At 46.7% G+C, this 23959-nt stretch overlaps 1 protein-coding gene across 3 annotated transcripts in view; it reads right to left on the bottom strand.

The window, feature by feature from the left end:
* Window positions 1–1320: 1320 nt before the first annotated feature.
* Window positions 1321–23959, bottom strand: part of Slc11a2 (solute carrier family 11 member 2) — a 35067-nt gene continuing 12428 nt past the window's right edge. For all 3 annotated transcript variants that reach the window (XM_057791809.1, XM_057791810.1, XM_057791811.1), the window contains exons 4-17: window positions 23403–23528; window positions 21520–21639; window positions 19439–19545; window positions 18915–18985; window positions 18745–18812; window positions 17020–17175; window positions 16378–16536; window positions 15159–15245; window positions 14419–14538; window positions 14132–14281; window positions 12942–13015; window positions 11054–11207; window positions 8843–8896; window positions 1321–1898 (exon numbers count right to left, since the gene is read on the bottom strand). In XM_057791809.1, coding sequence (XP_057647792.1) covers window positions 1821–1898; window positions 8843–8896; window positions 11054–11207; window positions 12942–13015; window positions 14132–14281; window positions 14419–14538; window positions 15159–15245; window positions 16378–16536; window positions 17020–17175; window positions 18745–18812; window positions 18915–18985; window positions 19439–19545; window positions 21520–21639; window positions 23403–23528 — 1524 coding nt within the window. In that variant the 3' untranslated portion in view covers window positions 1321–1820. The remainder of the gene's footprint in view (window positions 1899–8842; window positions 8897–11053; window positions 11208–12941; window positions 13016–14131; window positions 14282–14418; window positions 14539–15158; window positions 15246–16377; window positions 16537–17019; window positions 17176–18744; window positions 18813–18914; window positions 18986–19438; window positions 19546–21519; window positions 21640–23402; window positions 23529–23959) is intronic.

The following is a 23959-nucleotide window of genomic DNA, read 5'->3' as shown; positions in this document are numbered from 1 at the left end:
GACACACACACATACACACACACACACACAATCACTTACTAAACGGTACTGTTTTAGAGCAAAGCAGAGCGATCAGACCATTACATTCAATGCCAAAAGGTAAACATGATGTTTAACAGCATCAACATCTGTGGGGTTTGTAGACTCAGCATCCAGGGAGCCAAAAAGGAAAGGAGTGTCCTGAACGCCACTGTGGCACACCTGGCAATGACAGTGGGAGGGCAGGATCCCGCTCCAGCCTACTGTACTGCTGTGTAGGAATGTGGGTCCAGTGCTGTAACCCATTCCTCAAGAAGATGGTTATGGGGGCTGGAGATCGCTTAGTGCACCCACATGGCAGCTCACAACTGTCTGTAACTCCAGTTCCAGGGGATCCAGAGCCTTCACACAGACATACATGCAGGCAAAATACCAATGCACATAAAAATAAAAATAAACTATTTAAAAACCTGTTAGGATAACAGTGTGTGCATGTGTATGAACTGCTGGAGGTCAAACCCCAGACCTTGCCTAAAGCAGGCAAGAGCTCTGCAATGGAGCAGTACCCTAAACAAGTTTCTAGTTACTCAATGTGAATTCTACTATAAAAAGTTTAAGAAGGGGATTTAAGAAGCTACACAGTGGTGCTGTGTGGACTGATTATCTGGGTTCTCATCCAGTGTGAGCCTCACACCACTTGCTATGCACACCTTAAAATGCTTAGGGTTCCCCAGGACACCCAACGGCATCAATAAGAGTGACCCTTAGAAACAGGGTCTACTATGGCAGGTGGAGTGTCAGTGCTCAGTGGGAGGGGACACCACGGACTGGCAAACTCTAGAAAACAGATACAATCAGTGTGAAAACAAACGGAAGACAGGCTCTCATTAAAACTGATGTGCCCGGGACTGGGGAGACATTTCAGTTAGTGAAGCACCTGCTGTCCCAGAAGACCTGAGCTTGGGTCCCCAGCACTGCGTAAATTCCAAGTGTAGCGAATCTGTAACCCCAGTGTTGGGGAACAGGGGCAGGAGGATCCCCAAACTCACTGGCCAGGCAGTGTAGCCAAGCAGTGAGCTTTGTGAGTCCGTGACTCACAAAGTAGGGTAGACAGACTAAAGAAATGCCTGATATCAGCCTGTGATCTGCACGAGGATGAAGACATACAGGCACATGAGTGCACACACATGCATGCACAAGCACACACTTGGACACACACGTGTGACTGCACAAACACATACACTCATGCTCGCACACGCACACTTAAAGTGATTCGCAAGTATTAACAGCTTCTGCTGCTACATGCACTCCTGATGCCTGACAATGAACTGAAACCACCAGAGCAGTAAAACAGCACTTTAAAAGATCGTTAATGTAGGAAGTCCAATGTAAAAAGATTCATTCCCTTTCTTACTTATGATCCAGATAAAAACAAATACCTAATTTACCTTAACATTTTTTTAAAAAAATCTATCAGTTTTTATAACCTTAAAATCTTACCCAAACTGGCATGTTCGGGTTTACATAAATACATGTTCATACATTTTTATTTCCCAGAAGTGCAGGCGCGAGCCTGTGGGGAGCACGGTGGGGAGCACGGCGGGAGCACGGCTGCCCAGGCCCACTGTTTACCACTCCCTACTGTCTGACTGCTGGAGGCCAGCGGGGCTTGGACCCAAGCACAGCTCTTGGCCTTTACCCCGGATCTCAGGAGGAAATCTCTGCCTTTGTTCAAAACATCTGAACAAACTCACCTCTGAACTAACAGAGATTTGCTAACAGACACTTGGCACAAAAGGGCTGAGAAAAAGCAGCGTTCTTAAAGTCTCTCGGGTTGTTTGTCATCTGGACACAAGTAAGTCAGCGTCCACGGTGTTCAGCAGGTAGAGTTCAGGCTGAGCTGTCAATCCCAGGTGACACTGAGGACAAAAACACGGGAGAGAATTAGTGTGACTTTCAAGGAGTCACATGGTAAACTCAGTTTAGTCCCTTTTCTCAGTACTTCTGTGTTTTATTTCAGAATAGAAAGTGGGGCGGGGGGGGGCTGGAGAGATGGCTCAGGAGTTAAGAGCACTCACTGTCTGCTCTTCCAGAGAATCTAGATTCAATTCCCAACATCCACATAGCAACTCACAGTCTGTAAGTTCCAGGGGAAACAACACCCTCACACAGACATACATGAAGGCAAAACACCAAGGCACATAAAATAAAATTTAAAAGAAAATGGCTTATGTGTATATGAGGTTTTTTAAATTCAAGGACAATTTTAATTTTAGATTTTTATTTTATGTGCATCAGTGTGTCTTGCCTTCACATATGTAGTGTGCATGCGTGTCTGGTATGCATGGAGGTCAGAAGGCACTGGATCCCCTAGACTGGTTCCTTTGCATGAGCAGGTGTTCTTGATCACTGAACCATGTCCCCAGCCCATGAAGAACAATTCCATTAAGGTACAAAGACAAACTCTAGGGCAGACAAGCCACTCCGGACAGGAGATGGAAGATTGTAGGGCAGACAAACCGTCCCGACAGGAGATGGAAGATCAAAGCCAGTGTGGAGGTCGTCCATGTCCACACAGCAGTCAGGCAGCCAGGGGCAGAGGGGGTACTTTAGAGAAAGGGAGTCCAGAGTGTCAGGAAAAGAATGCACACACATGTGGAAAGGGGAAGTTTCTCGTGTATGTGTTTTGTAGCTGCCGGAGTAGTTCCTAATATTCCACACCGGAGCTGAAAGAGTAAGGGTGGAGACAGTGCTAAGTGCACCTTGGGACAGAGCCTCAGGACTCAACCGTAGGATAGTATGACCAAACACAGAGCGCCTCTGTCTCAGCACTGCGTACTGGAGATCAGACTTCAAATGATCTGATCTCTGGGCCCTGTAATTCTGGCCCTATTATCATCTGACACTTGAGAAAACCCTCCCATTAAAAGAACAAAAGTGTACCGAGAAAGGGGAAACCTACGGGTCCCCGGTGTTTGTCATATTGAATCAGGAATCTCAGCTGTCTTCATGCCGTGCACTCTCTGAGTTTTTAAAGCAGGATTCATGCAGTTCAGGCTGGCTTCAAAAACACTCTAGAGCTGAGGATGATCTTGACTGGATAGCAGCCCCACCTCCCAGGTGCTGGGATTACACTAGTTCACAACCATGCCCCACCCTCAACTGTCTTAAAAATGTATTTCCAGCTGGGCGTGGTGGTCCACACCTGTAATCCCAGCATTCGGGAGGCAGAGGCAGGCGGATCTCTGTGAGGCCATCCTGATCTACAGAGTGAGTTCCAGGACAGTCGGGGATGTTACACAGAGAAACAGTCTCTAAAAACCAAAACAAACAAACAAAAAACCAAAAGGCTCTCACTAAGTAACCCTTACTAGCCCAGAACTTCCTATATAAGTGAAACTGGTCTTGAGCTCAGAGATTCGCCTAGTTTGCCACTCCCTGCACTGAGTACTGGGACTAAAGGTGTACTCTGTGCACCCGGCAAAGAAACTGTACTTCCTTAGCTGTTCAGTGATGCACTTTGGGACACTGACTGACTTTCATTCTAGTCCTTGGGGCATTAGTAATACTGTCACCCTTGGCACCAACAGCCTATGTATGAATGTCAAGTGTAGGCTAGAAATCTGTATGAATGAACGACACCCATATAATACAGTAGAAAAGGCACTGGAGAGGTGGGGGACACGGCCTGGTTTTAGCCCTTCCAAGTATCCACTTGAGTTTTATTTTCAGAACTGAGGCAAGTGCTATACCACTGAGCTAACCCCAACCCTTTGTTTAGTTGGAGGCTGGGTCTCATTCTCCAGCTATGACTGTACTGGAATTTGCAGTGATCCTCCTGCCTCATGAGGCCAGGATTACAGTCGCGCACCACATTCAAGCCCTGTGTGTATCTTCTGGACTTATCTTCTGTGTGTAAAATGGAAATATGTTATACCTCGAGATGCCAAGCGCACTGATAAGATACTGCATCAAGTCTTCACAAAGTTTATTTTGAGCACGTCACACACTATCCCATGTCACCTCTCAGGAGAAACCGACATAGACTGAATGGGTCCCAGCCAATGTGTTAGGAAGACACTGACATTTCACTTGCAGGTCTGACATCCAGGCTTGGGAATTAATGACTAGGGCCAGACTCACCATGGAAACCTCTCCCAAGTGAACAAAGATGGTGGATGCCTTCACTCCATGACCATCAGAGTATCATCACTTGGGTAACTTAATTGGAGAATTTTGTTGTCTAGTTCCGAGGCAGTGAGAAATGGGTTACAATAGTCTGGGGTGCAGACGGCTGATACACAAGTGTATCTATTATTGGTTCTTAGCTACTGCCATACAGGACCCTGTCTGTTCTCTAAGCCTGATGCAAGCATCCAAAACCACTAATGAGTGCTGACACAGGTTTCTCTATGGAGGTCACTCTGACCTTGAACTAGCTGTGTGAACTGGCTGGCGTCTCAAGTGTTGAAATTACAAGTGTGTGCCATGACATCTGACTGAAATGTTTGGCTGTCTTGGTGTTCCTGGTGACACTGGAGAAATGTCTGGAGTCTCACTACAGCCTCATACAAAAGGGTATGTGTATTACACAGGGTGCTCCTGCATGCACACCAGTGCCCTGGCTTGTAGGCTGCCTCAGTATAGAAAGTGAGTGTCTTGTAATGAGAGAGAGAGAGAGAGAGAGAGAGAGAGCGCACAAGCGAGCATGTAGGGACCTACAGGTACCTACAAAGGCTAGAAGAGAGCACTGGGTCCCCTGAAGCTGTAGCTGAGGCTGTCAATCACCTGCCATAGGTGCTGGGACTGATCTTGGGTCCTCTAGAGGAGCAGCACCTGCTTTAACCATCAGGTCACCTCTGTAGTCCACCGTTTGTAAACACATGTAAGGTAATAGGGAAGGCTAACAAGAGGTTCTACAGATTGCTTTTATTCTAGATTAGCTCTGAAATGAAATCAAAGTTGATGGACGTTTGGTGAACAAAGCCAGCTCCGATAACCATCTTAGGCAGGCAGCTCCTGAAGCAAGGCCGGGATGCTGCCACAAGAGGAACTGAAGCTTGCCTGCTGTCTTGAGATGGTCAGGTAAGGACATCCTCCCCATCGCGCGCCTGGTGACAATGCTGCTAGCTCCTCACACCCGAGTTTTACCTCTGCTTACAAAGGGCAATGGTGCCAGGATCAGCATTTATATCAGGTCTGCCAAAATGTGCACCTGGGTTTAAGCTAGGTGACTCTGGTTTCTCTCGTTCAATCTTTACTACTTTTTGGCAGCAAATACATATTTTAAGATCCTTCCTGGATGGCGAGACAAGACTACAGACAGGCAAACCTTCAATTTAGAGAAAGGCAGGAAAAACTCCATCTTGCAGAATGGTAAAGTTAGGGCCTTAACCCCAACAAGAGTATTTAACTGAGTGATATATTGAAATTGATTTTCATTTCATCAGAAAAAATTTTAATTTGGTATTTATTTGTTGCGTATGTATATGGAGACAGCTATGGAAGTGCCACGGAGCACATGTGGAGGTCAGGGACCAGAGCACATGTGGAGGTCAGGGACCAGAGCACATGTGGAGGTCAGGGACCAGAGCACATGTGGAGGTCAGGGACCAGAGCACATGTGGAGGTCAGGGACCAGAGCACATGTGGAGGTCAGGGACCAGAGCACATGTGGAGGTCAGGGACCAGAGCACATGTGGAGGTCAGGGACCAGAGCACATGTGGAGGTCAGGGACCACTTTCAAGAGTTGGTTCTCGGAGGGCAGTGGTGGCGCACGCCTTTAATCCCAGCACTCGGGAGGCAGAGGCAGGCGGATCTCTGTGAGTTCGAGACCAGCCTGGTCTACAAGAGCTAGTTCCAGAACAGGCTCCAAAGCTACAGAGAAACCCTGTCTCGAAAAACAAACAAACAAACAAAAAGAGTCTGTTCTCGCCTTCCAACATGTGAGTCCTGGGCATCTAACTCCAGTTGTGAAGTTTGGTGGCATCTACACTTTAGAAGCCATCTCTCGGCCCCAAAGTGAAATTAGAATCTTGGTGTCCACGACTAACCCAGCCTTCTGGGGGCTCGTCTGTTAGGAGGCGAGCACTGGCGCTGCGAGGGCTTAGTGTGTCACTCTTAGCAACTGACATGTATGTGCTTCTCCATCAAAGCTGCTGAGACCCTATTAATAAAGTGTTTTCAAGGTCACAAAATTAGCCAGGAAAGCAAACAGGAAAACGGAGAATTTTTCTTTTGTTTTTGTTTTTGTTTTTTGTTTTTTTTTTAATTACAAATCAAGTTTACAAGCTGTTAAGGTTCACTAAAAGCCTCGTAGTAGCCACTTCCTACGGCCCTGTCAAGATCTCACAAGCCACGCTGTAGCTACACCCCAGCCTGTCAACTCCCAGAGCACTGAATCGTACAATTATTTCATGTCACATGAGAACAAGTACCAACTTAGAGAAAGTACAAAGATGGCTCACAAATACATGGCCAGAACGACACTGGCATGGAGGACTAGAAACTTTTACACACTGTTTTCTGTACAGGGTACTGAGCACACATTCCCAGTGACCATCAAATGACACTGTAAAACATTGCAGTCATAGAATCAGAGAACACCTAACTACAGTGAAAACTTCCACCGTTGTAAACAAACATAACATAGACAAATTCTAGGGCAGGGAAGCAAGATCCATAGCAGAGGCCTTGCCTAGCAAGCACAAGGCCCCTGGGTGCACCCCTAGCAGCTGTGGGCTGGACTATCTGTGTTTGTGACTCTTGAGACACCCTGCCCTGAGGAACAGTATAAACGTTACTACAGCAGCTCTGTAAGGAACTCTGCAGCCATCAATCTGGCCTTCACATACTACAGCAAGACAAAGGTTCAACGGTCAGTCTCCAGCATCTTCAGGCACCGTTCGGATAAGTTTTGGGAACAATGGTGATAGAAGAGGCAGGTATGAGAAGGACCCTGTAGGACAGTGGTTCTCAAACTTTCTGATGCAATGACCTTTTAATACAGCTCCTCATGCTGTGGTGACCCCAACCATAAAATTTTCATTGCTACTTCATAACTGTAATTTTACTACTGTTATGAATCATAATTAAAAATGTTTTTTGGGAGATAGAGATTTGCCAAAGGGGTCTCAACCCAGAGGTTGAGAACCACTGTTAGTAGTGCCAGTAATAATGCCACCCGGCACAGGCGAGCCTGGACTAGATCATCTGCAGGCAGCTTGCTAGAAGGAAAGCTTCAAAGTCAAGGACGTCCTTCAAGGCCACTCTCATTCCTGCTGCCACCAAGAAATGACTACCCACGACTTGCTTATTCAGATTCTCCAAACAGACAGGGTTTGACAGAATCGGTCTCGGGCTCCCACGTAAGCATGTCAGAAGTGGCTGAGGTGAGAGCAGCAGTCGCAAGCTGAAGACTCCAGAGCTTCGCCTTCTGGTCTCAACAGGTTTTCTCTCCTGAGGCATTAGTCCGTTATGCAGGGAGGAACTTCACCAGCACAGTGACAGGACACCTACTGACTTTGCAAAGCTTAGGTCCCGAGTCATGTTGGATATGAAACAGTGGTGGGTCAGAGACACGATCTGGTGAAGGGTGACTTCCGGGAATAGCGCAGTTAGCTCTCTGACCCACTCTGAGTCCAGGCCCACGAGAATGCCAGTTCCCGAGCGCTACAGCCTCCTGCTATCACCATTCTCTTAGGGGCAGAAGGCAAAGGCTCTGTGACTGTGCGCACCCAAGACCAGACACTGCCAGGAACCTTTGGGAGTAGCATGAACGCTACTGATCTCGGAGCCAAAGATAAAGGCCCACTAAGCTTGCATGCTAAGGACAGCTTCTGTGGGTGATGAGCCCCTGCAGCTGGACCATCTGTCCATGCTCATCTTTTACGCTTCCTACCCTTCTTCCACTGAGAAATTAAAAGTAGAAATAAAAAATCATGAACATAAAGGGGCAGTGGTGGTGCACACCTTTAGTCCCAGCACTCGGGAGGCAGAGGCAGGTGGATCTCTGAGTTTGAGACCAGCCTGGTCTACAGAACAAGTTCCAGGACAGCCAGGGCTACACAGAGAAATCCTGTCTTGGAAAGCAATCAAACAAACAAGTAAACAAATCCTGAACTCAGAGACGGTAGTTGTCTCTAATTTCGTAGTTCAAATGGATAGCATATCACTCCAGTTGGGTTTTTCATAATAAAAATAATTTGAAAGGGAGCATAAAAGTATTTTTCAGCCTTCAGTATCCATTATCTTTTGATAAAAATTGGTGTGCCTGGAGCTACTATAGCCTTAATTCACCAATGAAAACATAATTGCAGTTTACTGTATCCCTAACTCATGAAGTTTTAAGAACATACAATGCTATTCACCCTTGGACAGCTACTTAGGACTTAGTGTTTAAAACAGCTCAAGGGTCACTTTCTCTAGGGGCTGTCAATGCTACAGGGTGAGACCCACCCCCTCAAAAATAATCATCTTGTAAGCATACATGGGAAAAGCTAGGCATGGTAGTGCATGCCCATATTCTTAGTGCTCAGGATGAGACAGGATGGTTGTAAGTTTGAGGGCAGCCTAGGCTACACAGTGAGTTTAGGCTACCTAGTGTTTCATAGCAAGATCCTATTTCACAAAAACAAAACAAAGACCTCGACATACACAAAACAAAGTGTTTCCCAACTACTCGTTGAGTCCTAAATGAAGTCTGTGCAACAGCACATACTTGTGGCTATGTTCACACAGTGAACCATAGAAACACACTGGCTCTGATGGCTCCCTGCACAGACAGACAGACGGATCCAGTGTTTACTTAGTATTGTCGCCACCGTTGGTGTCTTCACTCAGCAGGACCTTAGAGATGCTTACCGTGTGACCACAGTCCAGGAAAGACAGGCCCAAGGCAATCAAACATTGCCAACCCTGGAAGAGAAAACACAATTGTCACTCCTCCACCAAGATAGCACATCCATGTTCTGCAGGGACACACCTGCTTCCTGCCCCAAACATCCAGCTTCATCCATTTCTTTCCACCAAGGGCTCTAAGTCAGGCTCTCAGCCCCTCTTCTGCTTTAAAACATTCTGGAGTTTCCCTCCAAGTCTTTCCAAAACTGTGCTCTCTGTTCCTAGGCATTGCGTTTATGACTAGTTTCGCTCAGTGGAACTTTCCAGTAGCTATTTCTCATTGGTTTCCAAAGGACATGGAGACGGGCTACAGACTAGCAGTGAGCCAGCTCCTCTGTGACAGGGACACGGGGAGTCTACAGACTAGCAGTGAGCCAGCTCCTCTGTGACAGGGACACGGGGAGTCTACAGACTAGCAGTGAGACAGCTCCTCTATGACAGGGACATGGGGAGTCTACAGACTAGCAGTGAGACAGCTCCTCTGTGACAGGGACACGGGGAGTCTACCGACTAGCAGTGAGTCAGCTCCTCTGTGACAGGGACACAGAGATTCTACAGACTAGCAGTGAGCCAGCTCCTCTGTGACAGGGACACAGAGATTCTACAGACTAGCAGTGAGACAGCTCCTCTGTGAAGCTCCTGGTTTTGAGCGAAGCAGCAGTAATCAAGATGCAAAATCTGCCCTACCTCCAAATTTGGGGCTCAGATAATCTCACTAGTCTTAGGGTACTGAGTCAACATACTCAATTTGCATGAAGGTACAGCTGGCCGGGCTTCTAAGAGGATTTTAAAACAATTCCTGCCAAGGACACAGGCAGTTCTCTGGTCTCCAAAGTCCTACGGTGAGTATAACCTTGGATGCCCAAGGTTTATTGGAAAGGGAAAAGATTCACTGACCCAAGGCACACAGTAAACTATGCACCCAAGGTTTTCTCTAAGAGAGTCTAACCCGTGGAAGCCATGGCACGCATGGAATGAAATGCATGAGAGAACAGCAGGGCTCTAGCCTCCATCTTCAACACTGCTGCTTCTTATCCCCAACCTCAGTATGAACTCTGTATTAAACAGATAATCCAATCTGTTCTTATTGCTATGGATTTTTCACTAGTAAAAGTAGTGAGAAGCTAGGCAGTGGTGGTGCACACCTTTAATCCCACCACTTGGGAGGCAGAGGCAGGCGGGTCTCTGTGAGTTCGAGTCCAGCCTGGTCTACAGAGTGAGTTCCAGGACAGGCTCCAAAGCTACAGAGAAACCTGTCTCGAAAACAAAACAAAACCAAACAAAAAAAACAATCAAACAAACAAAAAAGCAGTGAGAAAGACTAGGGACCAGAGAATACATCTACATTTGCCCTCTGTATGTGTGCACTTGCAGAGGCCATTGGAAGTCACCATGTTTCCTGTTCTGCCACTTATTCCTATGTGACAAGGTCTCTTGGTGAATCTGTAGCTAGTCTGGCAGGCCTCAATGACTCTCCTATTGCTGCCTCCCTTCCTCCAGTGCTGGGGATACAGGCTCACACAACCCCATGCCCATGGATCCTGAGGATTTGAACTTAGGTCCTTATGCTTGCTGTGCAACCACTGAGACATTTTGTTTCTCAAACATACCATACATACATTCTTTTTAGGAATTAAATATTGGATACTTATAAAATCAACGGAAATAGAAAAATACTAGGTATTAAGACTAAAATAAGCCAGGCATAGTGGCACACACCTTTAATCCCAGCACTTGGGAGGCAGAGGTAGGCAGATCTCTATAATTTAAAGTTTTATACGGGATGAAATAATTGAAAATTATTATTAGTTTGAGGTCAGCCTGGTCTACAAAGTGAGGTCCAGGGGAGCCAGGGCTGTTACACAGAGAAACCCTGTCTCAAGAAACACTCCCTCCTCAAAAAAAAAAACTTAAATAAATTGGATGATTCAAAATATAAACATCTTGTTGAGAGCAGAGAGCAGCATTAGGATGCTGCTTGTCACGGCACAGCCTTGTGTTTAGTCTCCAATACAAAGAACAGCAGAAAAGAAATAGAATTTCAGAAACAGCTGATCTGACAATGCCACACGAATTGCCTCTGTAGACTGCTTTGAGGATCATTGGTCTCTAAAAGGCAGCTAGTCCCACCTATGCACCCGATACCAGTGCCCCGCTCCCTTCCAATGGACTCACCAGGTAGAACACAAAGCTCAGGTAAGCCACGCTGATCACTGCAGCCACCACATACAGTGCCAAGTGCCCTAGGTCCTGGACATAAACCACTACAAAGTACATGTTGATGGAGCAGACAATAAGGACCAAAATTCCACCAGCGATCCTCCAGCCTCTGTGAAAGAAGGGGCGCATAAGTGTGCAATAATCCAACCAAGCCACAGACAGAAAGAAAACCTATGTCTCATGTGGTAAATGGGACACAGGTTAAGAAAAACGCAAGAGCATCAAAATGAGTGATAGAGCAGACGGGGGAAGGGCTGGAGTAAATTGAACCTAGCATTTAACTATCTATTATTAACGTATGCACATGAATGACGAGTTCATGTGTGGGTACACATGCTATAACATGCATGTGAAGGTCAGAAGACCACATCTGTAGATTTATTTGTTTTTCTCCTTCATCCTTCATATGAGTCCCAGGGATCAGACTCAGGTTGTCAGGCTTGTGGGGCAAGTCTATTTACCCACTGACCTATCATCTCTAAGGCACAAAAATCTAGCATTTAAGACCCCAGAAATCAGCAGGTTCTGGAAACGCAGAGCCATTTCATTCGATATAAGAACATGGTCCAGGAATGGCATCAAGATTAGAGTCTTGTGACCTCAGTTTCTTCAAAAACATGGCACTGTTCTTGGAATGTGTTCTGTGTCGTCCCGCCTGCCACCCAGGTGCAGTGGACAGGGGTGAGTTGCCTTCAGGTTACTCATTATTGCTTGCTGTTGTTATTCAATTAAATGTTTAAGCTCTTCTGTACAGACCTCTATAGGAAAACAAGTTCTTGCCGCATGCTGCCAGTCCCATGTACACAGCTTGAACTCAGAGAACTTCACACGCATGACTGTCTTAGCCCTCAAAGTATAAACTGTCCAAGGCTCTGAATAAAGCTGGCTATTGCATGAGACTTTAGTCCGCCTCATTTATCAGCTCCACTCTCCCAGGTCCCACCGCCTCTAGAGTGGTGACAATTAAAGACCCTGGGACCCTAACAGGTCACATGAGCACCTGCACTGACTGGTTTTAGCTGCCAACTTGACACAGCCAAGAACCACGTGGGAAGGTAGTCTCAAAGGGAAATTATCTATACCAGGCTGGCTTGTGGGCGTGTCTGTAGGGATGATGCAGAACAACCAGCCCACTCAGGGTGGCACCATTACCCAGCCAGTGCATCCTCAACAGTATAAGAAAGAAGCAAGCTTAGGGCAAACATGCAGGCAAGGATGTGTTTACCCCTTGTTCCTGACAGTGCCAATGATAAGACTATCTGAGTTCTGCCTTGACTTCTTCCAGAACAATGGACAGTAATTTAGAATTGTAAGCCAAATAAACATTTCCACCCCTTTGCTGCTTGTTGGCATGGTATCTGTCAAAGCAGCAGAAATGAAACTAGAACACACCCCACATATCTCTTCAAGGTGTGCACTGAGCCGGGCGGTGGTGGCACACACCTTTAATCCCAGCACTCAGGAGGCTGAGGCAGGCGGATCTCTGTGAGTTCGAGGCCAGCATGGTCTAGAAGAGCTAGTTCCAGGACAGGAACCAAAAAGCTACGGAGAAACCCTGTCTCAAAAATCAAAAAAAAAAAAAAAAAAAAAAAAAAAGGTGTGCACTGAACGTATTACCGGAGTGCACAGAATTGAAACCTCATCAGCAGAGGGTGAAGAGCTAGGACAGGAAGGTCTGAAGCAGCTCTCCTCCTTACTGTAGCTCACCCTTGCCAGTGTCTTCATGTCCTGAGAGGAAGCAGCTAGAAACACACAGCTCTCCTAGAGAAGACATTTCTAACTGGCCTGCTAGGTAAAAAGTCACCTCCTGTATCCTCCTGGGGAGGGTGACAAGTGTACTCACATGCCATTGGAGAACTCATTCATCACTGGCCGCAAGCTGGTAAAGGTGAGGATGGGTATGAGAGCGAAGGGAAGCTGGAAAAAGCAGATGGAATTACGTGGATGCATTAGTTTCATCTCTAACGCTGTGATTAAACATTGATGAGAAGCAATGTGGGGAGGGTGTTGGGGAGTTGTCTGGCTTATACTTCCAGGTCACAGTCTATCACCAAGAGTCAGGGCAGGACCTGAGCAGACACTTGGGAGGAATGCTGCTTACTGGCATTGGCCTGGCTCTGCTGTGCTCTCTCCCTCCACATCAATCGTGGTTACTGTACCACACAGACACCAGCACTGCTCACAGACAGGAGTCATAAACCCTATCTCATCTGTTCCATGGTAATAGCTGTTCCTATCACCTTGCCTTTGCCAAACATTATTTTTAACCCAGCACTAATCATGATCCTAAGTGCCTTTGTTTAAACATAAAAGACAACTCATTGGGGGCTGGAGAGATGGCTCCATGGTTAAGAACACTTTGTTTGCTGCTCTTGCAGAGGACCAGGGTTCAATTCCCAGCAGCTGCATGGCAGCTCACAACTGTCTGCAACTCCAGTGCTAGGGGATCTGATGCCCTCTTCCAAACTCTGCAGGTTCCAGGCACACATACACTGCTCATATACACACAAAGGTAAAACATGTTACATGTAAATAAAAACACATAATCTTAAATAAATAACATATTGGCTGTGACTTGTCTTGTAACCTCCACAGGAGGTAGTGGTGCCCTTAGAAATCATTTAATGATTTACCCTTGCTGCCTTAACGAGCTACAGTGCTATGGATTTTTATGTATTACTAAGTTACTTATTTATTTGTGTGAGAAAGACAGAGACTGAGTGGGGAGAGAAGGATAGACGGACTGACAGACAGACATGCCCATGTTGTGGGTGAATATGGAGATTAGAGGACAACTTTTGGAGACAGTTCTTTCCTTTTACCGTGTCTTCAGGGGATCAAATTTAGGACTTTACACTGTACAACTGCACAGCTAGCACTTTATCCACTGAGCGATCTTGGTGTCTCAAACTTGTGTTTTATATATTAAGCAGAGCTCATTATTTCCATTTAATGAACTTCATTGCCTTTCCTTCCTCTCACTCATCCCTAGTACCCAGTCTCCAGCATGAGCTTCCCCAGCTGCCTGCTCACCTGTAAGCTCTGCAGAACATTCAGGAAGTCATTCATCCCTGTTAGATGCTCTACATCTTGGAAGACAGCAACAAGGAGAGTGGGGATGATGGCAATAGAGCGTGTCAGAATCACTCGGGCAAAACGTGACCATCTTAGGTTCAGAAATCCCTGGAAGAAAGCATGGGGGCTGGTGACCACATGTGACAGGAGAGAGAAATGCTTGGGGAAATCAGGGAAACCTGTAAGCCATGGAGTTAGACACTCAAGCACTGTGCCACCCCCTTGTATTCAACCCCAGCACACACCTCCATAACAAATTGGCCGGAATAGGTTCCTGTCATGGTGGAGCTCTGTCCTGCAGCCAGGATCCCCACTGCCCAGATGTAGAGTGCCGCAGGCCCAAAATAACATCCAAGCACAACACCCTGGGACAGGGAGAGAGATAGGAGCGTGTGAGTGCTTAGAAGACACCCAGAAGAGCAGCCCTCTGCAGTACCTCCCTCTCCTCGTGAAACGCCAGCACATCAAGTGCTGCACTGGGTACTGCTAGCAGTGAGACTCGGTGCTGGTGTGACCCAGAGGCTCCACCCGACTGCTGGGCATCCCTTTATCCCTCCTCCGAGTGCTCCTTCAACTCTAACCTTAAATACTAAAGAGACAGAACCCTGCACTTCCCAAAGCCTGCTCTTTAATGTACTCTCGTGAAAAATGGCGGGAGCAGTGCAGACAGTGAACCGTGTGGGGAATGTAGAATACATACTATGTTCTTGGGGGTCATAATGGAACCAACATGAGGGGCAAAAGGACCCAGGAATGAGCACTTCACTAATTCACCTGTCACTGCAGTCACTACCTGCAAACTTTAAGGTGTCCTCCTGAGTTTAGGAGTTGCTAACCCACCCCGCAAAACCCCAAATGTGCACCTGTCCTAGAGTCTCAGAAATAAAAGATACTCAGATGAATTATACTCAGATCTGAAATAAACTCTCAAAGAGGATATGCAAACACTTACCCCAAGGCAGAGGCTGCAAACCAGTGTGCTTACCCCTTTGTAGATGTCCACAGCCAGAGTTGAGTTGTCATTAGGAAAGAGACCAGTGTGGGGGCTGCTGCTATTCCTACAGACGTCAACCTAAAGCCCAAAGCGGTTTTAGAAATGAGAGCCAGATAAGAACTCCCTATTTGCCCCACCAAACTCCTCTGCGTGAGATAAGCAGAGGCACTCCAGGGGGTCGACAGCCTGGTGCCTCTATCTGCAGCTCTCCCCCCCAGGCCTTATATTCCCTCCAGCACCAAAGTGTTTACTGAGACAGAGTTTGTAGGGCGATATGCAAATGCTGGAGCACTATAAATGCAAGTAAGGAAAGAGAAACTCTTTCAAAGGGCTTCCCTCTTAGAGGGCAGCCTTCAGAGAGCTGAGCTACAAGAATCCCAAACTTTAGGCCAGACTGAGCTACACAAGTAGAACTTATCCAAAAACTATATTTAATGAAGAGCATGGTGACGCACGCCTTTAATCCCAGTACTTGGGAGGCAGAGGCAGGCGCCTGGTCTACAGAGTTCCAAGCCTCGACCCAGGACTACACAATAAAGCCCTTTTTTCAAAAGCCAAAACCCAAACCAAAACAAAAAAAAAAAAAAAAAAAAAGGGAAACAAATCAGAAGACTTCAAATGTGAGGACATCAGCACCCAGAGGACCTCGGTCAAAGAACCAGAGTCACTCCTGTAGACATAAATGATGAGCAAAACCAGATAGCAATGCAGGCAAGCAGCTCCGTGGTGGAACACTTGCTGAGTCAACCCTGGCATCTTAAAACACTCCACAATAAACAAAACCTCAAAGAAAACAACCACACAAAATGAACAGAATTCAAAACGAGCTGAGCTCTGCCCTGTCAGCCAAGGCCCGCCCTGTCAGAGCATGCTTCCTTTCTGCTGACTCCTCCTGACCTTTCCTCAGCACAACCATCAAGACTAGCAGACACACAGGCAGCAGTTAATAAAAAGGAAACAGAAATAACAATGGCGAAACAGCTAAGATGCTATACCTCCAGGACAGCAGGGGGCAGCTGTGAGTCCAAGGTCAGCTCTTCCAGCTCACCCCGGAACGGGTGGGAAGAGGCTTCCTAGCCCCACACCATAGACTGGCTGGTGTGTAGACTAGAGGAATAGGAGGGACACCTAGACCTCAGATAAGTTTCCTGCCCCCATTCAGGCATGCAGTTCACCTGGCATTCACCACCCACAACTCTGGCTTACTCACCACCTGCATGTTGGTTTTCCCAAAAAATGCTTCAGCAAAGACCGAGACGACAAAGACATTGATGATGAAGGAAACAAAGAGCGCGATGCAGGACTCAATGAAAAAGTACTTGTTGGCTTCCCGGACTTCCCGCTTATTGGCCCTGTTTACCTGTCTAGACTAGAGAGATAAAGGCAGCAGTCATTTTTCCATTAGTTGCAGAAAGTTTCTTTGTAGCAACTCAGAACTTTGGAGTCAGCTGAAAGATTAAGAGGGCAAACAACTGGCTAGATGAAACAGATCTTAGCTCACTAAGCTACAAAGAACTCCATATCTTTGACAACATTGCACAACCCCCAAATGGGGCAGCCAGCACCCAGGCTGAGCGATCTCAGTTCTGTCTAGTGGACTAGTTGTCAAGTGCCCGACCTATCTCAGCCAAGCAACGCCTGACTTACTGGGAAAGCCCTCCTTACCTCTGGACCTCAAGACTCCCAGATCTTTTATGAAGAACACTAGCCTGGAATTTGAGGATCACTTTTCCTGGTCAATTTGGTGGTAAACACAGCCCCGCCAGCCTTAGAAATAGCCCGCTCCCGCGGAGCACAGCTCCTACACCGCTCTAGCAGACAGAAACTAAGGATACGGAAGGGCACTGCTCACCTTGACTAAGGCGGAATGCAGGTACATGTTGTGTGGCATGATGACAGCTCCCACGATGCCCACAGCCTGCTCAATCTGAGGAGTGCTGCAGCCTGAACAGGACGGCACGAACATGCCCCTGAGCACTTGGCTCTGGCTGGGCTTCACTGTAATATACTACACAGCAACACAACACCTATTAGCTTTTACTGCAACATGGAACGGGAAGAACAGCACTAGGGACACTGGCATCCTTCACTCCTTTGCCCTCTGTAATAACTGCCTGGAATAGGAATATGGAATCATGAACACGTACACGCTTAGGCCCTGAATATAAGCACAGCATCAGCAATGAACGGCGACAAAGGGCTGCTGTGGTCAGAACAGAAACTGCCGCAGGCTCATGACCGACTCAAGCCCCATTGTGCTCAAACAATTTGGGGATGTGGTAGAAACTTTGGCAGGTGGAACCTCCCTGGAAGAAGTAGAAGAATGGGGGCAATCCTCCTGGACCTAGCCATGTCCTGAACCTTCGTGCTTCTGTCTGCAGTGAGACAGAACCTCCAACAGCACATCTCCTGCTGCCAGGGTGTTCTGCCCAAGGAACTGCAGGCAGCCCAAGCCTTCTGAAGCCCCCGTTAAGTAGACCCTTCCCCTCCTGTTACCTTTCTCAAGTACTTTAGTTACAACTACCAGAGATAACTAATACTGGGGCTTGCTGCCAGGGGCCAGGACTAAGGACTATATATTCCGAATATCTTACATTACAATTAAAATGTACAATGCAGATATGTAGAGAACACAGTGTTCTGAGGAACCAAACCGACTAAAGGTCTCACTGGTATTTGTGTCGCTGTAACTGCTGATACAGATCCAAGAACAGTTCCGTTCTTAAACCCACACTCCATACACTGCTGTTCACCTGCTCGTCTAAGAACCTCCCCTGCTTGCCACCCATGTGCTGGGAGTGGGTCATTCCTTAACACCGCCTACCCAAACTTCCTCCTGGCTTAGGATTTCTCTTGCAAGCCTTGAGACAACCTGAAAAATCTACTCATAGACCAGATATCTTTTAATGTTTAGGCAGGCCTGTAAGAAGAAATCAGTTTATAACTGAACATAAAAAGGTAAACATAATGGCACTGATCCCTAGCGACAGGCAAGCAACAAGCCAGGAAAATAACCAATCACCTATTACTCATCAATAGTTTTTTGTCTCACTCTACAGTCCTGGCTGCTCTGGAACTCTCTAGGTATATCAAGTTGGCCTCAAACTCAGAGACTAGTCTGCCTCTGTTTAGTTGCTTGTATTACAGGCATGCACCACCACGCGTGTTCACCACTACCATCCGCTGGTCTATTACAGGAAATAGTCAAGCTGGGTTAATTAATTTCAGTCATGATGAGCACAAACAGAACTGCTTTGAGTTAACAGTCAACATATGCCTCTGTCTGTCCCACCCTAAAACTGTTCTGCTGTCAGGGTAGTTAATTTGGGACCAAAAATGTTGGTCCTGAAAGGTCTAGTCATTTTTGATCCACAGAAAATCTCTACAGGCTTTCCTGCACGTGAACCCTTGCCATAGACTATATTTTTCAAAAGCAGCCCAGAAGTACACTGGCTTTTTGTTGATCCAATACAGTTAAACTATTCTGGCATTATTATTGCTTTTTATAATAAAAGACTACAAACAAACAAAATGAAACTTTGTTTTACATAGTTAATCAACAGCCTGTGACACTTGCCTCATATCCAAATGTGAGGGCCATGATAGTGATGAGAAAGCCAAAAAAAGCTTCCAGCTTCCGCAACCCTAGGGGGAAACGCACAGTGAGCACACAGAAGACAGACTTCCCTGGAGCCATGTGCCTGGAGCCGGTGGCTCTGATTCACCCACCAGTTCCACCCTCCTTACCATATTTGTCCAAAAAGAGAAAGACAAAAGTGTCTGCGATGGTGATGAGAACTCCACCCCACAGGGGAACCCTAGGTTAGAGAAGAGAAATAGAGATTGAAGACCCACGGAAGACACTTTCTTTGCAGCTTGTCCAACACAGAACATGGGGAAGGCTAGGGCCTGGGGAAAAGCAACAGTGGCAGGAAGCCAAGCCACGGGCGGTTGAGAAGCAGCATCAACTAAAGGCCATCCACTGACAGCCTCCCTGGGAGCTTACTGTGTCAGATGTGCAGAACACACCAAGCGTGGGTCACTATGCAGTCAGATAAGTAGCCCCCCCACGAAGGAATAATTGTACAAAACCCCATACAATCGATTTAAATACAAGTGTGCACATCAAGGGAATGGGAGAGACAGGGACTATGTCTGCTGGGAAAGATGAAGGCGGCTCCGGAATGCTCCAGAATGAGCTGAATGTTGATTTTCACCCTGTCTTTGGAATCCAGCTCAATACTGACAATGATCTAGAGGGAAGCCCCCACCTTCCTGCCGACAGGAGATTGATGGCGATGGCTGAGCCAATGACTTCCTGCATATCAGAACCAATGATCGCCAACTCCACCATCAGCCACAGGATGACCCGTGGGACCTGCAAAGCAAACAGCGGCTCTCGTCATTCGGTATAAGAACTTCCTCCTTCATTTAGAATTCAGATTTGGGCACAGAACCACACACAGCCTTACACAGACATACCAGAACTCAACCCCACACGGAGCAGGAGACTGTGAGCCAAGGTAAGGGTGGCAACCCAGCTCACTTTTTTCTCCTTAATTTTTCTCAGGAGAAGAATCAAACTTCTATTCATTACTTTCCACTTACTCTCTTGCCCAAAAGTGATCTAAGAAGTTTGAAGGAAAAATAGACATACAAACACGGCCAATATGAAAGTCAAGAGAGAACAAGAAATGAGCAATTAAGAAAGCCTCAATCAATCAGGAGGTAGTGGCGCATGCCTTTAATCCCAGCACTTGGCAGGCAGAGGCAGGAGGACCTCTGTGAGTTCAAGACCAACCTGGTCTACAGAGTGAGTTCCAGGAGAGTCAGATAATAATATGCAGGCACGGAAAAAGATATGCGTATTAGTATTCAGGGTAAGGGACTAGAGAGATGGCTCAGCAACAAACGTGCATACTGTTCTTGCAGAAGATGCAGACTGGATCTCAGCTCGTGCCACTCACGTCAGGCAGCTCACAACTCCCTCAAGTCCAGCTCCAGGGGATCCTGAAGCCTCTAACCTCTACAGACACCCACACTCAAATGCACATATTCAAATATGTACACAGAATTTTAAAAAAATAAATCTCTTTTTTAAAGTGTTCGTGGTAAACTAGTTGAGAATAGATGGAATACAGCATACCAGGAGACTAAATCTAGACCAACAGATGAGTGGAAAAACACATTTAGTTAATGTTGGCTTACTGACACCAGAAAAAAAGCCTCCAGATACTTACTATCCAGAAAGTCTCCTCTCATAAATAACTATAGTATACGCAAAGAAAAAGACACTAAAGGGAATTATAAAACAACATTTTCTGAAAAGTTGGTAAAAATAACTTATATTTATCACACATGGTAGCACAGGCCTATAACATCTGTAATCAGGGATTCCAGCAGGATGATCAAGAGTTCAAGAACAGGGCTGGAGAGATGGCTCAGGGGTTAAGAGTATTGCCTGTTCTTCCAGGGGTCCTGAGTTCAATTCCCAGCAACCACATGGTGGCTCACAACCATCTGTAGTGAGGTCTGGTGCCCTCTTCTGGCCTGCCGGCATACATGCAGACAGAATATTGTATACATAATAAGGAAATATTAAAAAAAAAAAAAGAGTTCAAGAACATCCTAGGCTGGGGGATGGGGTACAGAGAGACAGAGACCGCTGACCCACCTCTATGCTCATAGTCAGAAATGAGACTAAAAATTTAGGGCACTTCCAAGGGAGGCCTGTTTCATATCTAACTTAAAAAGATTTTCAGCCATGACAGAAGTGGTTCGATCTCTAGGGTGCCTGTGGAGTATTTGGGAAGGCCCGAGTTTTGTCCTCAGCTCCCCTGCAAAGTCTTCTGACAGAAGTCATTCCCACTTAAGGTGGCAAGTACGAAAGGTAGGATACTTAGAGTAAACTGAAAATAATCAGCCCATCCACAGGACCTACCACATATATTTGTAAAAAACATCTTTTTCAAAGTGATGGTGACATCAAACAAAATAAGGGGAACCTGATTAAGGCTTACTCATGCAGCATTTCCCTAAGGAAACCTGTGTGTGCCTGTAATTCTAGGACCTCTAGGAGAGGTTGAAACACAAGGCCATCCTTGGCTAAATATAGAGATCAATGTTAGCCTGGGCTACATGAGCCTGTCTCAAAAGAACAACAAAAAAGGGAGCCCCATGTTAGATTCTGAAGGAGGACACAGGCTGACGGCAGAAGAGGCATCAGGATTCCCTTGGTACTTCTAGTTTCAGGGACACTGACCCCAACTCCTCCTCTGGCTCAATCCAGAGTGGGGCCAGTACACAATACCAGACACACAGATTCCTGCATGGTAACGGACAAGCCACTCACCTTGGGATACTGACGGTGACACACTTCAGCAAGATGCAAGCCGGTGACCACTCCAAGTCTAGCTGCAAGGCGCTGGAGCAGCAGCCCCACAATGGTAGCCAACAGAAGCACCCAGAGCAACTGAGAAGAACAACATCCGCCAACATCATTAGACCACCAAAGGGCTTGTTGACTGCTTGTTTGGGGATGCTAACGGGAAACAGTTCGTCAAAGCATGGGGATGGGTCCACACTCTGCATCAGCTTCTACACATGACCCACTAGGTCTAGCATCTTTCTGATCCTCAGTTTCCCATCTTGTGCTTTCCCTAAGGATATTATGTGGATAAAACAAGAGACCACGCCAGGCAGTGGTGGCTTAAGCATTTTGGAGGCAGAGGCAGGCAGATCTCTGTGAATTCAAGGCCAGCCTGGTCTACAATGTGAGTTCCAGAACAGTTAGGATTGTTATTCAGAGAAACCCTGTCTCAAAATTCCAAAACTCAAAACAAAAACAAATAAAAAACAAGAGACCACATAGTAAGAACTTTTCACAAAGTGTCAGTGCCAATGAAGACCTGTGCATGCTGGAACAATGAGGGGCATTGGGGTTTGAACCAGAATAGCCATGGGCTCCTAAGTCTGAATACAGTTGGTGGAACTGTTTGGGGGAATCAGAAAGCGTGGTCTTGGTGGAGGTGTGTCATGGGGCAGTTTTGAGGCTCCAAAAGCTTCCTGCCATTCCCAGTGTCCTTTCTGCTTCCTATTTGGGGACCAAGATGTACTCTCAGCTGTTCCTGCTCCCCACACCTCTGTTCTACCATCATGAACTGTAAACACTCTGAAACTGTAAGCCCTATTAAAGTTGTTTTGTTCTGTAGCTTTGGAGCCTGTCCTGGAACTCATTCTGTAGACCAGGCTGGCCTCGAACTCAGAGATTCACCTGCCTCTGCCTCCCGAGTGCTGGGATTAAAGGCGTGTGCCACCACCACCCAGCATTCTAAGCTGTCTTGACATAGTCTTTCATTAGAGTATTAGAAAAGTAACTAAGACAGGAGGTTAGACACCAAGCCCCAGACTCCTCTGCCGTGCAAGAGAAGTTTTCATGTAACATTGCATCCCCTAAAACTTGACTAACAGCCTGTTTATCAGAAGCCATACCAATAATACAGCACAGCTATTTACGATTAGCCAAAAGGCCAAGAAGACACTGGCATGAATAAAACCCATGGTAAAAACTACACAACAACCCAAGAAACCCTTTTTACTGTACTACATCCCTTACTGAGAGAGAAGCTGCTCACACAGAAACGACCACATCATAAGCAATCACATGAGCTCACAAGAGCACCAGGTGCCAACACAGAAGTACAGCACACATGACAGCTAACTGTACATGGTTAGGAGTTAGCAACACATCTTACATTTGCTTTTATTTCTCTCAACTGAGAACAGCTCCACCGTGAACTGTGTGCATGCAGAGAATGGGGTGCATTTTAACCTTTCTGCAGTAGATCTCCATATAGCCTGGGGTAGTAAATTATAAAACAGATTGTTATGTCTGGGCTGGGCATGACAGCATATACCTTTAGTTCTAGCATTTTGAAGACAGAGGCCAGCCTGGTCACATAATGAGTTCCAGGACAGCCATGTAAATAAAATAAGTAAAACAGAAAGAACCTACACATAAGTAGACATGCACAATTCAAGCCTATGTTGTTCAAGGGTCAACTCTACCTGAAGGCTACTCAACATGATCAAGAAAAAGGCGTAAGAGTGTAACAAGGGCTCAAAGACAGGGACAGCATGGCAAGGCCCCAGAGTTCATTCATCCTCAGCATTGCAAAAATGTCAGCAAAAATAACAATAGCAACAATAATGAAAACTTGTAAACTGGATGCTCACCTTAAACCCAGCCACTGCCCCAGACTGCAAATCAGACTCGATGTTTCCTGGATCCAGGTAGGCAATGCTCATAAGAAAGCCAGGCCCCGTGAACGCCCAGAGCTTACGAAAGCTAAAACAGGAGTACTGTAAACGAGAGAGGAAAGGCAGCCTGAGTGTCTCCACTACTCTGTCACCTTCAAGGGGCATCACCAGCTGCAGGGCTCAGGGCACGCAGTGCATACACCCACGAGTCACATCGAGCTCAGGTGCTCAGGGCACGCAGTGCACACACCCACGTGTCACATCGAGCTCAGGGGCTCAGGGCACGCAGTGCACGCACCCATGTGTCACATCGAGCTCAGGGGCTCAGGGCACGCAGTGCATGCACCCACGTGTCACATCGAGCTCATCTACTTTTTACCAACAAGGTGGCTGCTTCTCTCAGTGACAACCCTTCCTTTACCAGCTCCCCATCAGCAGCTCGTGCTACATTAAGAACATGGTTTCCTTGGGCTCCCCCACTACCCACACAGGAGCATTAAATAGCACGGCACCCTTAGGCTCCCCCACTACCC

This window comes from Chionomys nivalis, chromosome 17 (assembly GCF_950005125.1).
Source record: "Chionomys nivalis chromosome 17, mChiNiv1.1, whole genome shotgun sequence".
NCBI lineage: Eukaryota > Metazoa > Chordata > Mammalia > Rodentia > Cricetidae > Chionomys > Chionomys nivalis.
Note: the sequence above shows the minus strand (reverse complement) of the source record. Positions and strands in the feature narration are given on the sequence as shown.